We start from the raw sequence: 16417 nt of genomic DNA, 5'->3' as shown, positions 1-16417 counted from the left end.
GCACCAAAGCATCATGTTATACAACAAATTTGACAGAAAAAGTAGTTCAATACGCAGTAATGCTTTGTAGTAATTACTCTATTTACGAATTTAGTACCAAAATATCATGATATATTGAAAACATTGACTACCAAAATGTGTTGGATAATCCAAAATGTTGGATAAGCGAGTGTTGAATAAGTGAGACTCTACTGTATCACCAAAACAGAAAAGCAGAAGGAAAGTTGCATAAAAAGCAGTTACTGATATCTGTACTATAACCAACTTTCAGAAAGGCAGTGGCAGTATCAACAGATGCCTTTGTTCTGCAGAGGGTGCGGGAATACTAAGCGGAGCACATGGTGTTCCCACTAAGCCTTTGTGGCTGGGGGGAGATTACTCATGGGGAGTCATGTGGGCATGACAGCCAATCAAACCAATGGGGTCTTGGACTCTCATTGGCTCATTAAAGGGCCAGCAAACACTATAAAGTGCTGGCTCCAATGGGAAAGAAGCAGCCATTCTTTGATTTCTGTCCACCCACTTCTTCCTACATATCCCTTGCCACAACATGTGGTTTAGTGGGCAACGTGGGTCTTGGATTTTAATAGTGATGGCAGACATACATTGACAAATATAGGGGTATCCAGGTAGGGGAACCCCTGAGACTGTAGATAATGGCTCAAGGTCTTCCCATGTGTGAACAGGACCCACCACCAATAATTAGATTATCAAGTGAGAGATACAGCAGCTGTCACAGGGTCAAGTTCAAATTCATGGTGGCATGCCAACCACATGATTTGATAGGATCCTGAACCCTTGTAGTGTGCCAACCAATTAATCTGTAATCATAAAGCTGTGGTCTTGTTTTACCCAACATATGTGTCTTTATGATTCATGGAGGCTTACCTCCACGCTTTCCAGGGAATAGATTGCATACCCTCCCACGGATTTCGATTGAAACCAAACATGTTTAACATTTATGACTTCCAAATAAACCAGTCCCATAGGTTATTCTGATCATTATCTTTGAGCCAAGCCCAGAACTTCAGAAGTATAAAAAGAGTAATGTCTGAGAGACACATAAAAAGGGTTCCACTCTCTGCCTGTTTGCCTGTCCATCTCTTTGGGACATCTCCAGGTTTTCATCAGCAACCTTGGTTCTGCTTCTCCACAAGCCACCATGAGCCGACCGTGCGTCAGCTCGGGATCCTTGAGTGGAAAGCGGTGTGTCACATCTGCTTCAACTATCAGCCGTGGATATAGGGGGGCTAACAGTTTGTCTTCTATCTGCTACACCGGAGCAGGCAGAAGTGGTGGCTACAGCAACATCAGCCATTACAACATTGGCCGTAGCAGGAGACTTTCAGGAGGAAGTTCTGGTGGAAATGGAGGAAATTCTGGTGTATACAATGCAAGCTTCAGGGATTTTAGCAGCTTGGGCTATAGTGCTTTTTTCTGTACTCTTTGACTTCTGATTTTTGCAGTCGCTCTGGCCTATAGCACCGAGGCAGGAAGGCATACGTATGTGTTCTGTTTCATCCTGCATTTTTCCTAACTTTATTCATATTCAGGTAACTCAGTAAGGGATCCCAAGTGTATAACTGGTAAATCTAGCAGTAAAATGAAATATGGCTGTGATCCTTCCTTACTAAGCATTGCTTAAACAAGGCAGTGGGGTTCCATGCGGAATAGATAACACATAGATGTAATGTAAATCTTGCTCTCCAGGCCTGTTTTATTTTTCCTGTTCTATAATTTGTAATCAAAAAGACATTATTTTATTCTGGGATAGCCAAAATCTCCAGAACATAGCTATGTGTCCCTAAAGCAAAATGTGATAGCATGACAAGACCTTTTTCCTGGTTTATTTTTCCAGCTTATTCTCTTCTGTTTTTGAAAAAGTGAATTCAAGGACTGAATATTTCCCCTTCTGCCTAAATAGGCACAGTTAAAACTTACAGACGATAATCTTGACCCCTGTTATAATTTCAGGTGAGACACTTAGAACAGCAGAATAAACTTCTGGAAACCAAATGGAGCTGTCTGCAGCAACAGGAACCCATGGAGAAGCAAAATACTGAACATCTGTATCAGAATTATATTGTGACTCTGAAGAAGCAGCTGGACCTTTTGCTGGATGAACGGGAGCAGCTTAAACTAGAACAAGTCAAATTCCAGGATGTGGTTGAAGAATATAAATCCAGGTAAATGGAAAGTCTTGGTTTTTGGGCTTATTCCAAAGGTTATTTGGGCCACTGATTCAGAAAATTGCATTGGATAGATGACATCAGCTCTAGTTTTTTAGATATGATTATCACGGTTTTCAATGGGTGAGCAGATAGTGACTGGACTGGATAGCATATGTTCTGTATTTCAAAAACTAGAGCTGATAGGGGAAAACTGGTACCATTTTTGGGATAAGCCAGGCAAACATACCCACCAGAACAGTCCTAACATTTGCGGCACCAAAATGTGTGCTGGACAGTGTTATCATACAAACATCATTAAATATGAAGAAACCTACAATTATAATACGTACTTAAAATACCTATGAGCTCACGGAGACTTACTCCAAAGTAAGAATGTTTTATGCAAACAGCCTATAAAATTCCTAGGTGAAATCAATAAGGGGTCTTAACATTTCTCAGTGCTTGATGTTTTAGTAAACATCTGATTAACAATGCCTAGGGAGGCTTAACTTTTTGAAATTCTTGGGAGTCCAGTTTTGTTAGATCATGGGATGTAGCCTAGTCAAGTCACTGCCACATACACACACTTATTTCAGGATCTATAGCTTTACCAGTAACTGATTCTGTGGTACATTGCAATATAGTTCTCTTTAAGCAGAGCAAATCAGGTTCTCAGACTTCTTAGTATCTCCATTTTTCCACTGCAAGGTATGAAGGCGTAATCAATCGACGTCTGGGTGCAGAAAACGAATTCGTGGTGTTGAAGAAGGTCAGTAATCCTTGACTACTGAGAACATAAATGTGCAGTAAATGAGGGATTTAGACACAACTTGTCACCAAAGTCCTACATTTGTTTGATGGGCTTTCTAGGGGCAATATCCAGGAGAAAAATACTGGACCAGATGGAAATTCTGTCTCAGAAGGTCCTATTTCGGTTTCCATTCAGTCAGAAGATGAGCTCTTTATGTTCACCACATGAGTGTTAAAAAGAGTGCGGTTTCAGATTTTGCTGAACTGGCACTCTCTTCATCCCTCAACGTTAGCTATGCTAGCAGGGGTTAATGGGAAATTCAGTCCAACAAATAATTGGAGGGGCAAGCCAAGTTTCACAATGATGTAAGCTACTCTGAACAATTTCTTGTGAAGTAGGATATACTTGTATACCATAAATTACAGAGGCCATTTTTATATTTCCATCTTTTCAATCTATTTTTAATGTAAATTGCATTTCCCAATATAGAAACACTAATTTTAATCAGATGTCAATTTTATTTGAAATCAATTGGGTTACCCCTGTCAAATCTAAAGAATATCACACACATTTTGATAGAAGTTACCATCAGGAAACATAGCAAGTACTACATCACATGTGAGAGAAATACCTACATAGAAAGCAACAGGCTGGGCTGTGGCGCAGCTGGCTAGTAACCAGCTGCAATAAATCACTACTGACCGAGAGGTCATGAGTTCGAAGCCCGGGAAATTAGGGAAATTTAGGTATGCTTTATGCGGGAGGCTAATTTAACTAATTTACAACATTATAAAACTGCCAGCAAAACACGAGGAATGGAATGAGGAAGTACAGCCACTACTGGAGAGTGAAGCAACAGCTCCCCCTGTGGCCGGAACCGTGAAGCTGGAAAAAAAATGTTAAATGCCTCTGTGTCTGTCTATATATGTTGTTTGTCTTTTGGCATTGAATGTTTGCCATATATGTGTTCATTGAAATCCGCCCTGAGCCCCCTTCGGGGTGAGAAGGGCGAATATAAATGCTGTAAATAATAAATAATAAATAACAGTCACCAGGCATATATTCTGCTTGAATATTCTGGTGGTTAGAAATTCCTGGGAAACCACAGGCTAATAAAAATAATTTGCATAATTGTGTCTTCAGTTAAACAACAATGAAATCCTATGTATTTTTGCTCATAGATAGGCTTCATTAAATAATTATTTAATGATTATAATCAGTTGTATATAGCATGAGAAGGAATCACACAGCTTTCTAAATGTTGTTACACTTAAATTCACAGCATTCCTTGGTCCTGTCTAGGTTATTTAGGGCTGCTGGAACTTGTGAGCTAACAACACCTGGAGACTGCATGATTCCTATTTCTCTTGTATGGGACACAAATATTTAATTTTGAGGGTGGTGGAAGTGGTTGACTTGATAGATCACTATTCCAAAGCATTGACTGAAAAAGCCTTCTTATTTATGGTTTTTCTCTCTTTCTTTATACTGGTTCTGTTTAAGTGATGTCAATCACACTGAATACACCATGTATTTCAGGATGTGGATTGTGCCTATACTAGCAAGGTGGAGCTGGAGGTGAAAGTGGATTCCCTAAGACAGGAGCAAGACTTCCACAGATGTGTCTATGATACAGTAAGCAAGCATTCCCATCCCTCACCAACATATCTGGGCCTAAATCAAATTGTTGGTCTCAACTGTATCAATAAGGATTTGAAAATTCAACATGTGTGTAAATTCAGTGAATTCAGTGGGTGGTCACTAATGGAGGTTAACATTTGTATTTAGACCATGGTTTAATCTTGCTTTCTCTATTTGATTCTGAAAGAAAATATGGATTCCTGCTCGGTAGGGGATTGGTCTGGATCTAGGATCATATGATTCTCTAATATGATTCTATGCCTTAAATAAATAAAACAACCAAGATGGCATCCCCCCTTTCCAAATGGTTAAAAATCTCTTGAAACAATGTATTGACAGGAACTGGAAAGCTTAGCAACTGCGAGTGACACCAATGTTGTTGTATCTATGGACAACAGTCGCGACTTGGACATGGAAGGCATCATTGAATCAGTGAGGTGCCAGTATGAAGAGATTGCCCAGAGGAGCAAGGATGAGGTCAATGCCCTGTATGAAACCAAGGTAAACATCACATAGGCAGGCAAAGCATTGGTTGCCATTGAAATTGCTCTACAAGCTTTTGGCTTGATGTGCTGTTCTACTAGATCCATTAACAAGAACCAAGTGCAAAAGATATCCTCAATGAAAGAATTCCAAGAATCACAATTTGTTTGAGATTATATTTTATCTGTTACATTTATTTCCTATTGTTCCTTCAATAATATCAAGGTGATATATACCACTCTGCCTGACATCCTCCATAAACCTCAAAACAACCCTATTCAATGGTCAACAGGTCTAGAGATGGCAATTAGCCCAAAGTTTCCAAGTTTCATGGTTTACTGGCATCTTGAACCTGACTCTATCTTGCCCAGTTCTGGCTGCTACATCACATTGCCTCAGAAATAAATGGAGCCCAGAGGGTTTTTTTAATTCAGAAATTTAAACGATACACCTATGGTTGAGGGAGATACTCATTTTGCGGTTTCTGTTAATAAGTGATTTAAATTGTTGATGTCCTGCTGTTCATTTGGCCTTTGGCCCCTTCAAACTCTCTCAGTTTCGAACTTCCAAAGGGTATATTCCTTCTCCTAGGAGTGTCCAGGAGCAACAGATTGTATCTCTTTCTCTCTTGCCCCAAGTACTTAACACACACACACACACACACACACACACACACACACACACACACACAAATTCACATGAATTGTGCATGCTCTAGGGAGTTCCAGGGCAGAAAATAAGCTAGCAGACCATTACCTGCCAGCAATGAGTTAAATCTACATCTTGTCTTTTTCGTCAATTAGGTAAGTGAGTCCCAGTTGCAAATGTAAATAAATAATCTGTCTTTACTACATTTTAGTATAAAGAGCTACAGATCACCTGGGGCCGTCATTGCAACAACCTGAGTAGCAGCCGCCATGAAATCCAGGAATTGACCCGACTGATCCAGAGATACAAGGCTGATGTGGAAAATGCAAAAAAACAGGTGAGGTGGTATGGCTGGAAGATGAAAAGAAGGAGAACACATTTGTTCTTATATATTTTTTTTCCTGATGTGTGAGGGGTAGGACATTATTCAGAATGAAAAGGGACAGTTTGATATATTGTACAAACATTATATATTTTTAAAAATGATTTTATTAATTTGTAAATCTGATTTTCAAGTTTAAAGTTTGAGGCACACATTTAAGAAACATGGGTAAAACTCACTTTCTGGTCTATGTTCCCTGTACAGTAATACTCAAGGGCAGCTTTCTCTATGGATTTCCATGGTGAGCACTATTATGTATGTCATGTTAGTGAGACTATGGCTATAGTTCTTCACCTACACGTCAAATGAACTATCCGAGTTGCTGAACGATTGGGTTCAGTACCTTGGATAGCTCTTGCAAAGTACAAACTAAAACCCAGTATGGGTTCACAAGCTACTAGTTCTACCACCAGGAGAGAAGAGGACTTAAAAACTGTCTAGAAAGGACCATATTTTGTCACACACACACACACACACACACACACACACACACACCAGTCTTGCTGAGTAATATATAAAAAAAGAAACAGCAGAGATCTCATTCGAAAAGGCCTTGCAGTCAACCAAGGATGAATTGGCTCGTTTGCTGAGGGACTACCAAGAACTGCTGAATGTCAAGGTTGCCTTGGATATTGAGATTGCAATGTACAAGTCACTTCTGGAAGGAGAAGAGAGCAGGTGAGAGGGAAAAAATACTCATGCTAACATCGCTCTTATCCTTCCTGTAATGTCATCTGATATTGTACTTGAAATGTTAATAACATGTATATATATATATTTAAAAATGCTGAATTCATCAACTTCAGAATCCAGGAAGTACTACTATATCATCCTGAAAACGTATGGCTAACTTTTAGCTATTTACATGCAAAGAAGTCTTCTTGCACCTTTGAGATTTACTGAGCAAAATAGGTTATAGCCCAAGCTTTTGAAGACTTAGGGTACATCTATCATGTAACATTAATGCAGTTCAACACCACTTTGATTACTACAGCTCAATGCTATGGAATCATGGAAGCTGTGAGCCCCCGATGGCGTAGTGGACTAAAGCCTCGTGACTTGAAGGTTGGGTTGCTGACCTGAAAGCTGCCAGGTTCAAATCCCACCTGGGGAGAGTGCGGATGAGCTCCCTCTATCAGCTCCAGCTACATGCGGGGACATGAGAGAAGCTTCCCACAAGGATGGTAAAACATCAAAAACATCGGGGCATACCCTGGGCAACGTCCTTGCAGACGGCCAATTCTCTCACTCCAGAAGTGACTCAAGTTGCTCCTGACACACACAAAAAAATATGGAAGCTGTCATTTTACATGGTCTTTTGTTTTCTCTACCTTACCAACTACAAATAATAAGGCATCCAGGGTAGTTAAAGTGGTGTCAAACTGCATTCATTCCATAGTGTAGATGCACCCTTAGTTTTCTTCTGCAGATGCATAGGGTGAACTAATGCTTAGGAACTCAGCATTGTGAGGAAACTGCCTAATTATTTATAATCTCTGAAATGTGGCAAAAAGATATCACATTTGCACTGTGTAAGTTTAAAAACAAGTCTTGCCTTTAAATACAACAGAGCCTCTCACAAATACGAATACATCTGGTAGATTTCAGAATTGTTATATCCATCCCCCCTTAGCTTTCTGGGATGCATGGAGGGCTTCTTGAAATAATAGCAAATATATCTTCTCTTTCCTCCACAGGATATGCAATTCTACACCTGTGAACATATGTAAGTATCCCATGGGGAACATGTCAATAGCCTAGGCTCTAAGTGTGTTTGTATCTGTGACTGTAATAACCAATTTTTCCTCTCTTGCTATAGCTGTGACAGGTTTCTCCAACATCTCTATAGCTGGTGGAGGTCATGGTGGTGGAGCTGGATTTGGAAGGAGGTACATTAGTGGTCCTGGTGGAAGAAGAAGACATGTCAGCAGTAATGCAAGATTCACCTCAAGAAGTGGTCATCCTACCCCCAAAACTGGATTCAGCTCCAGGAGTGGAGGGAATCTGCCCCGATGCACAATGAGCTCTGGCTTTGGTGAATGCACTGCCAGCCCCGTGGTGCCAAGTGGGGAGCCAAGGGATTTTGCCCCATTGAAATTAGGAAGCACTGCAAGTGGAGTCTCTAGTTCTAGGAGCAGACGGTCTCGCAACAGGAGTGGGAGTTGCAGCTCTGGCAGGGTACGCATGTCACCAAATGGTGGGGTTTCTAGCATAGGGAACGTTACTGTAAGTAGCAGCTACACCACTCATGGCACAACTACTAATACAGGAGAGGAATACAGCTCTCGGTACTAGAGCCATGTCTAAATGGCTTCTCAAAATGCCCCACTTTGTTTTTGGGGAAAATTTTCAGTAAATTTCTTCAGGGCTAAAAGAAATTTTCTAGTTTGATATCTTTTCCCTATCCCACTTCCTCTCTTTTTTGCTGCTAGTGAAGAGGCAACAGGAAAAAAGAAAAGAAATAATATTAATAATATTGTTGTTCTCCACTGTGTCTTGGGTCTTTCGTCATTCCATGGCAATCTGGATGGTCAGGGGTGGGGTCATGGCAGCTTACCATACAAAGTATGATTTCAAATAGTTGGGGGAGGGGATTTGCAATTTGCTCCTTTTTTTCTAGAATGGGATGGGTATGAATAGAGGGCCTATCTGTTCCTCTCATTGATATTCACTGTTACCCAGATTTATATCATTGTCACTCACCCCTTATTTCCAAACTGCTGATCCTTCTCCAAATAAATTGTAAGCTTAAAATGAAGAAATGCCCCCCTGCCCGGCATCCAGGGACTCAGTTCTCCATTATGGGGATCTTTTTCACTAAGATAGGGATGCCTAGGAGAGACAAATGGACAATTCCCACCCCTATTCTAGGAGTGTGAGGGGGGAAAATCCACAAAAATGCCAAGGTGAAAAAGGTTCCTGAGAAAACTTTGACTATGTTTAACTTTTGTAAGTCAACTTGAATCCTAAGGTGCTATGTGTATGTGTAATACACACACACCACCTTGGGACTCAACATGGCTTACAAGGTGTCTTACAACACAACAGTTCACCTTAGAGTATAGATGCCACTGCTCTACCATTACAAAAGTTCAGGGTTTGCTTGTTTGAGAAGATGTGTATTTCATCTACTTGTTCCTAGAAATAAGCCAATTTATGCCTCAAGCTGACTGGTATAAAATGTTAGCAATAAATACGGTCTCAATTCAGGGGTTTCCTCAATCATATAACTCCAGTTCTATAATCAGATTTGAACATGATGTGCTCCCTGCCTGCATTTTGTTGCTAGTGCTACAGTTAGCAAGACTAAGATAAGAACCCACATCTGTTTGTTTTGAACTTGTGGGAATATAGATAGAAGTGTGGTAGTTTTGTAGGAGACATTCAGAAAATAAAACTATAAAAATCTTGGTGTCTGTGCTTTGTTGAATTAGAGCTCAGTCTTTCCTCTTTATACAATAATACCATGAGACAAACATGTCAACAAGTCATCTATGAAATAAATAAATAAATAAATAAATAAAATCACATAAGCACCTACTCCAATGCATCTTCACTTCTGCGGAGGCGCAATGGTTTAAACCCTTATGCCGGCTTTACTTCTGACCTGAAGGTTGGGTTGCTGACCTGAAGGTTGCTGGTTCGAATCTGTGAAATGGGGTGAGCTCCAGTCTGTCAGTAGTAGCTGACGGGGATGAGAGAAGCCTCCCAGCAGGTTGGTAAAACATATGGGTATTCCCTGGACAACGTCTCTGTAGACGGTTAATTCTCTCACACCAGAAGCCACTTTGCATGATGTCCTCAAGTCGCTTCTGACATGAAAAAAATCCTTCACTTCTGAAAGTGGGTCTTCACTCTTGACTTTAGACAAGCTCGGGACTGGCCTGGATTTAAATATATTTATTTATCTGAATCATTTATATTCTCAATCTTACACAAGATGAGGCTCAAGAAAGCTAATGATGTATTTTGAAACAATTGCACATTAAATCCATACAAAGTCATTCATAATGTATAAATATAAGAACTATTTCAAAAGCAATTAAGAAATTTATAAAGTGACATGGTTAAACATTATAAGCTTTAAAATTCATTATAAAAATCTTTAAAAGAGCACAGTGCAGCATTAAAAGCCTACTATAGTCAGTTTTTAAAAGCCCAACAGCAGGCTTGACTTGCTGATGAAAGGAAAGGAATTTGTAACAGTCTCAAAAAAGAATGCATTAGAGTTGTTCAGAAGCCATGGGATTTTATAATACCCTTGCCATTGGGAACACTGTGAAAAAATGGAATTCTTGTATTTCATCCATATATTATCATATTTAAGACAAACAAAGAATGGTGAAGTGTTTCAACGGAGACCAAGTTACGAGAACAAGCCATTTTGGAATGGATGAATGATTGCAAGCCACAGTTTGCAACCCGGCTGCAGCCTTTTGGACCAAGTTGGTATCAAATTCAATGTAGCAATGTTGCAGTGTCTTGGATTGCCTCAAAAGCTGATTGCAAAACAAATCTATATTGTGTATCTGTAGAAAATGAGGGCTCTTCTACACTTCCCTAATACTTGGGAGGAAGTGGGTTAAAATAACCCACTTCCTTCCAAGTTTCAGTCGTCACCCTCAACCTAAACCCTGTGCTTTCTGAGGGGTGGCTACAGACCATCCTGGATCAACCAACAGATAACTCAGGATGGCACCCAACTGGACCTGTCTGCATAGCACTGTGAAAATCACGTTGGGAGGTGAGAGGGAGGAGAGAAATTTTGACGCATCAAGAGCACTTTGCATAGGGGTCTGTGCTGAACCAGGATGGCTGCGGGGATTGAGCAATCTCCACAGGTCCAGAACCTTAGCTTAAGGTCTGGATTTTCCAAGTGTCAAATTAATGTTGAGTAAACTGGGAAAACCCAGTTTTCTCTGCATTAATTTGCTTTTACCTGAGGTATTGTTTGGAAAAAGCAAGACAGGTCCCGATTTTTAGGCATGTCTGCAAGGGCCCTGAAACAAGAAATCATAATACTTTTTGCTTGAGAATTTATCCTACTTCTCTCCAGGAAATGCATCTTTCCTGAACTTGTGGCCAGCAATAAATATTTTCTCTGTAATGTTTAGTAATAGCTAAGATTATAGAGGTTGTATCTCCTTTATCCAAAATGCTTTGGAGATATAGGAGCTGTCACTCCATCACATTGATGGGAGAGAGGGGAGGATAAAGACTCTGAGTTCAGCTATACTTACACTAATGCCCTGTAAAAAGCAAATGTCAAGGAAGGAAATGTCCAAATATATCCAGCTGCTGGAAGCTCAGAAGGAATATGTTAACTGAAATATTAGGAGAAAATGAAATGGTGAAAGAAATGCCTGGAGGGGTGGAGGACATTTCCTCACTGGAGGTCTTCAAATAGAGGTTGAAAAGCCACCTATAGGGAATGCTTTAGCTCTGGGCATTGTGTATTAACCAAGGCATGAAACCAGATAGTCTACTTCAGGAGTTCTCAAACTTTTTCAGCCATTGAGCCCTTTTTGAAGTAAAACTTTCTCATGGAGCACCATACACACACACACACACACACACACACACACATGTATGCATGTATATGTATATGTACATCAGGTATGGGCAAACTTTTGGACCAATCTAAACTTAACAGTATCTCAGCAAAAGACCCTTGTAGCAAGCAGGCGAGGACAAAGGCTTTTGGTGGCAAGGGAGGCAGGTTGAAAAGGCTTTTGGCGATGAGGGAGGAGAAGGTACAGGAAAGATGAGGGAAAGCCTGGAGGGGGAGGGGGAAGAGGGAGGAGCCCTTTAGTATGCCTTGTAGATCCCCAGGGGCTCCAAGGAGCATTCTTTGAGAACCACTGGTCTACTCTATGCCTATGCCTCTGGCTCTATGATTTTGTTGGAAAGATTAGGATGCTGATGTTGTTTAATTGCTGTATCTAATATGTGAGATATTATTATATCATAGAATCATAGAATCATAGAGTTGGAAGAGACCTCAAGGGCCATCCAGTCCAACCCCCTGCCAAGAAGCAGGAAATCGCAATCAAAGCACAAACAAAACAAATAAAAGTCAGCCATGCTGGGGAAACAGAATAGTCATTGACTGTCACCACCTTGTGGGAAAGTGGGGAATGCAGTGACAATTTTGTATAAAGATTACAATTGAAATTGTCCTCAGAAATATTTTCCTTTTCTTTATCTTTGCATGCAAAGCTGTGGAACTGAACTTATAAGCTGATGCCAACACAGAGACAATATGATGTCTGTCTACTGAGTCCCTAGTGATGTAATCAGAAAGAGACTAGGACTAAAAGGCCTTCTTTTTGTTTGCTGTCACATAAAAAAAATTCAAACTGCCCCCTTTTCCAAACTTATCAAGGAAAGGGGTAGAAACATAGAGGAGTCCCTGCAGTTACAGGCCCAATGATACTTGGAAGCACGGAAGTTATGTTTTAAAGAGAAGTATAAACAAGGGGATAAATCATACTGCCAAGACAAACTATGTGCTTATTTTGAAAAACTAAAGGTATCACCAAAACAGAAAAGCAGAAGGAAAGTTGCATAAAAAGCAATTACTGATATCGATACTATAACTACCTTTCAGAAAGGCAGTGACAGTATCGACAGATGCCTTTGTTCTGCAGAGGGTGCGGGAATACTAAGCGGAGCACATGGTGTTCCTACTAAGCCTTTGAGGCTGGGGGGAGATTACTCATGGGGAGTCACGTGGGCATCACAACCAATCAAACCAATGGGGTCACAGAGTCAAGTTCAAGTTCATGGCAGCATCCCAGCCACATGATTTGATAGGATCCTCAACCCATGTAGTGTGCCAACCAATTAATCTGTAATCATAAAGCTGTGGTCTTGTTTTACCCAACATATGTGTCTTTGTCATTCATGGAGGCTTACCTTCACGCTTGCCAGGGAATAGGTTGCATACCCTCCCACGGATTTGGCAAGGGGATTTCCAATTAAATTATCTGTCATCCCATTCTTTAAAATGCTTTTTAAATATCCTAGATGCCTCCCTGCAAATTTATCCTCAGCTCACTTCACTTGCTGGGAAGTGAGTTGAAAGAGCTTGTGTTTGTGTTCAGTTAACTTAGGTAGGTGAAAAGAGGAGTGGGAGATATCTTGTCTTTTCCAGAAGATGTAGACAAAAGCAAATTGTTGCATTCTCCCCTGGCTTGCATATTGTTCCTCATTACCTTTTGTTGTCTTGACCATATCCTGAACTTGTATGGCCATATATTTTCATTGACAAAATGTTGGAGGGTATAAAATTGCTCACATGATTATGGATGCTTCTTAAGAAGTGGCTGTCTCATAAAGTTTGGAATCATGTAGTTTGGTGCAGGGTTACTGAAGGTAGTAAAATTTTACTGGACCCTTTCCAGCTGAGAATTGAACTGGGACCAAGCTGAAATGGGGGAGCTATGGAGGAAGAGCCTAGAAACATAAATATTCCTTAATTGTGGCTTTTATATTGCATTACTAGGCTTCATCCATGTCCTCTAGATTTGAGAGGTTACTTTTGATTTGAAATTATGCATGAAGGGAGCAAGTAAGTACATAAAGCTGTGTTAAAGTTGTAAAAATAGCACTTTTTCTTTCAAAAGTAATTCAATTGTTACATTGTAGTTACTTTGAGAAAGAATTTGATGGGAGCAGTGTGAGGCACAGAAATGAGGCAGATTCTGATCTACATGATGTTCCTAATAATAATAATAATAATAATAATAATAATAATAATAATAATAATAATAATAATAATAATAAGTTTATTTGTATCCCGCCACCATCTCCCCGGCGGCGACTCGGGGCAGCTCACAGAAATATCAGATGCAAAACAATAATAATATACAATACATCAATAAACAATAACATGCACCAATTGTAATATTTCTGCCATTTAGTGAGGCGACCTGTGGCTATAGGAAAAAAAAAACACACTTTAAAAGTGATGGTTCCATAGCAAATGGAACTAGATCATTTCTTGTTAAGTTAAAATCAAGCTATGGGATAGATGGACCTTCATTGTTTGGGTAGAAGCCAATTGTTATTCATAAGCGGTCAATTCTAAGCTCTGATTTCCCCTCTCTTGTAATGCAAGGTTTTGCACATGCTCAGGCTGAAAGGAAATTAAGGAAGCACCCTCCTGTAAAGAGGGGTTGTTCCTGTTCTTTAAATATAACCCAGTTTTCTTTAAAAATGATCATGAAAATAATGGAAAAAGAATCTCTGTGATCCTGCATTATTAAAGACTTGGCATACCATAGTCCTCCAGTGAAAACTGGAAAATATACAGCTTGAGACAGAAGAGGGCAGAAAGGGTTATTGTCACCTTTGAGCTTGTTTTGTTCATTCCAGCTTTCCCACTTTCTTTTTCACAAGTATGTAATTATTATATAATTGCATGCTTTGTCAGGAAACAGAATAGGTTGGGAAATCTCTTTTGGTCTAAGAGTTTGTGGAGGATGGTTCACACCTCACAGAGATTTTTCCAGTGTAGGCTGTTGATGGATATATGCCTATTCTTTCAACAGTTCTCCTGTTATTATATGCTCATTCTTTTCGCACATGAATGACAATCCTCTGATTAGCATCAGTGGAAAGAAAGGGTAATGGTTACCTCCTGGCTGTCCCACAGTGGTAAGAAAAATGTTTATAAAAGAAAACGTAGGTGGTTAAGATGAAAAGTGAACTTCAATTATGCGTGTGGAAGGAGTGGACTTCTAGTCCTGACATCAAAGAGACACATGGTTCTGGTTCTACTTGTTTTTGTTCCCATCAGCTTTAACAGATTGTAAACTGAGCCCCAGTGATATTTGCACTTTACTTTTATTACAGACATTCTTGACAGAAGTCCACTGGAGGGCATTCTCTAGTTTTGTTGCACCTTGATCCTTCTTTTCAGCATAAATTCATTTCTGGCTCATAATAATCTGGTTACAACAAATGTGTGTTGTGGTGATTTTATTGTTTTCTGAAGTGTTTGCCACTTCCTCTTCCCTCTCCCTCTGACTCCTCCTTCTGTTTTCTTTTCAAAAACCTTCTCCTGAAGAGACTTCACGTTATTATACAATGTTAAAATATATTTAAAAGCAATCATTAAGGACGGGTGGGAATGAAAACATAATTCCTCCCCCCTCTATGTTTTAAATAAGGCATTTACAACACCCACACAGTTCTTCATAGACATAATAGAAAGAATGTAATCCATTGTTGTTGATCTTTTAAAAGTTTAGGCTAAAGTCTTAAATACCATGAAGGTACTAGACCCCATCTGACCAGGCTTGGTTAGTAGTTGAATGGGAACTGCTGAGGAATATGAGGGGCAGTCACTGCAAACCTCCTCTGAACAAATCTTGGCAAAAAAAAACCCTATCAAATAGTCATTACATTAAAAGAGCAACATGAGAAAAAGCAAAGCTCATAGATTGGTTCATCCAAAAAGAGAGCTTAGGCCATGTTTACATGGCCAAAATAAAGTAAACTTGCTGCTCAGCTGGATATGTAACACAGCCATTCCATCCAACTGTTAGTCCACATCAGGGAAACACAGGATTTACTACAGAACTTCCTGAAAGCTCCAAAGTGATCCCACAGTTTTGAAGGGTTGGATAGCTGGATTAGACTGGATGCCACCTGATTGACTGTCCACACCACCAGTGGCCCCATGGCTGCTTCACTGTCACCAAGCCTCTTTCCCAGGAGTTTGTTAGCAACACCAGATTTTTAATGATGTCATTTTGGGTATTTAGTCTTGTGGTTGGAAATGTGACATCACCAGCAAGCCTCTGAGAGAGTCACCTGCTGGTAATGATACAGTAGTGATGACAGCAGCCCTGATGTGTTCTTGCACCAGCCATGTGGATGCAAGGCTCAGGCATGATCCCAGTCTGCATCCGAGCAGCACTAGATTGTTTTACACCAGATTTTTCTCTTAAGTTAAACATACCCTTAGAGTACTTAGCAGTTAAAGTTTGACATTTGCCTGATTCTTATTGCTAGTTTCAACTAGAGGGAGGCCATTAACAGGATGTAACAATGTGTTGATTTATTTGATCTAATCTAGTCTAGTCTACCTGAGACTAATAGGTAATATACAAATTACTGAATATTTGTAGATTTGAATCATTGTAGATTTGACCACAATAGTTAAATTAGGGGTGTGACTGACAAGTTCTCCCAAGTTCCTTATTACAACATGTACATATGTCAGGTAAAAACTGCTCCCTCACTGCTGGAAAGCACTGTTCCAATTCAATTTTGTCTGTACAGATGGGTGAGAACATACTTCAATTTGATTTTGATAGAAAGCTTCCCAAA

General features: G+C 39.9%; 1 protein-coding gene across 1 annotated transcript; it reads left to right on the top strand.

Moving 5' to 3' along the window:
* The first annotated feature begins 1552 nt into the window (after positions 1-1552).
* LOC107982338 (keratin, type II cytoskeletal 4) lies at positions 1553-5106 on the top strand. The gene is made up of 4 exons (XM_016990801.2): positions 1553-2186; positions 2880-2940; positions 4462-4557; positions 4903-5106. The coding sequence occupies exons 1-4, from the start codon at positions 2044-2046 to the stop codon at positions 5077-5079; spliced, it is 477 nt and encodes a 158-aa protein (XP_016846290.2). The 5' UTR covers positions 1553-2043; the 3' UTR covers positions 5080-5106.
* Positions 5107-16417: the final 11311 nt, after the last annotated feature.

This window comes from Anolis carolinensis, chromosome 2, assembly GCF_035594765.1.
Source record: "Anolis carolinensis isolate JA03-04 chromosome 2, rAnoCar3.1.pri, whole genome shotgun sequence".
NCBI classification, from domain to species: Eukaryota; Metazoa; Chordata; class Lepidosauria; order Squamata; family Dactyloidae; genus Anolis; species Anolis carolinensis.
Note: the sequence above shows the minus strand (reverse complement) of the source record. Positions and strands in the feature narration are given on the sequence as shown.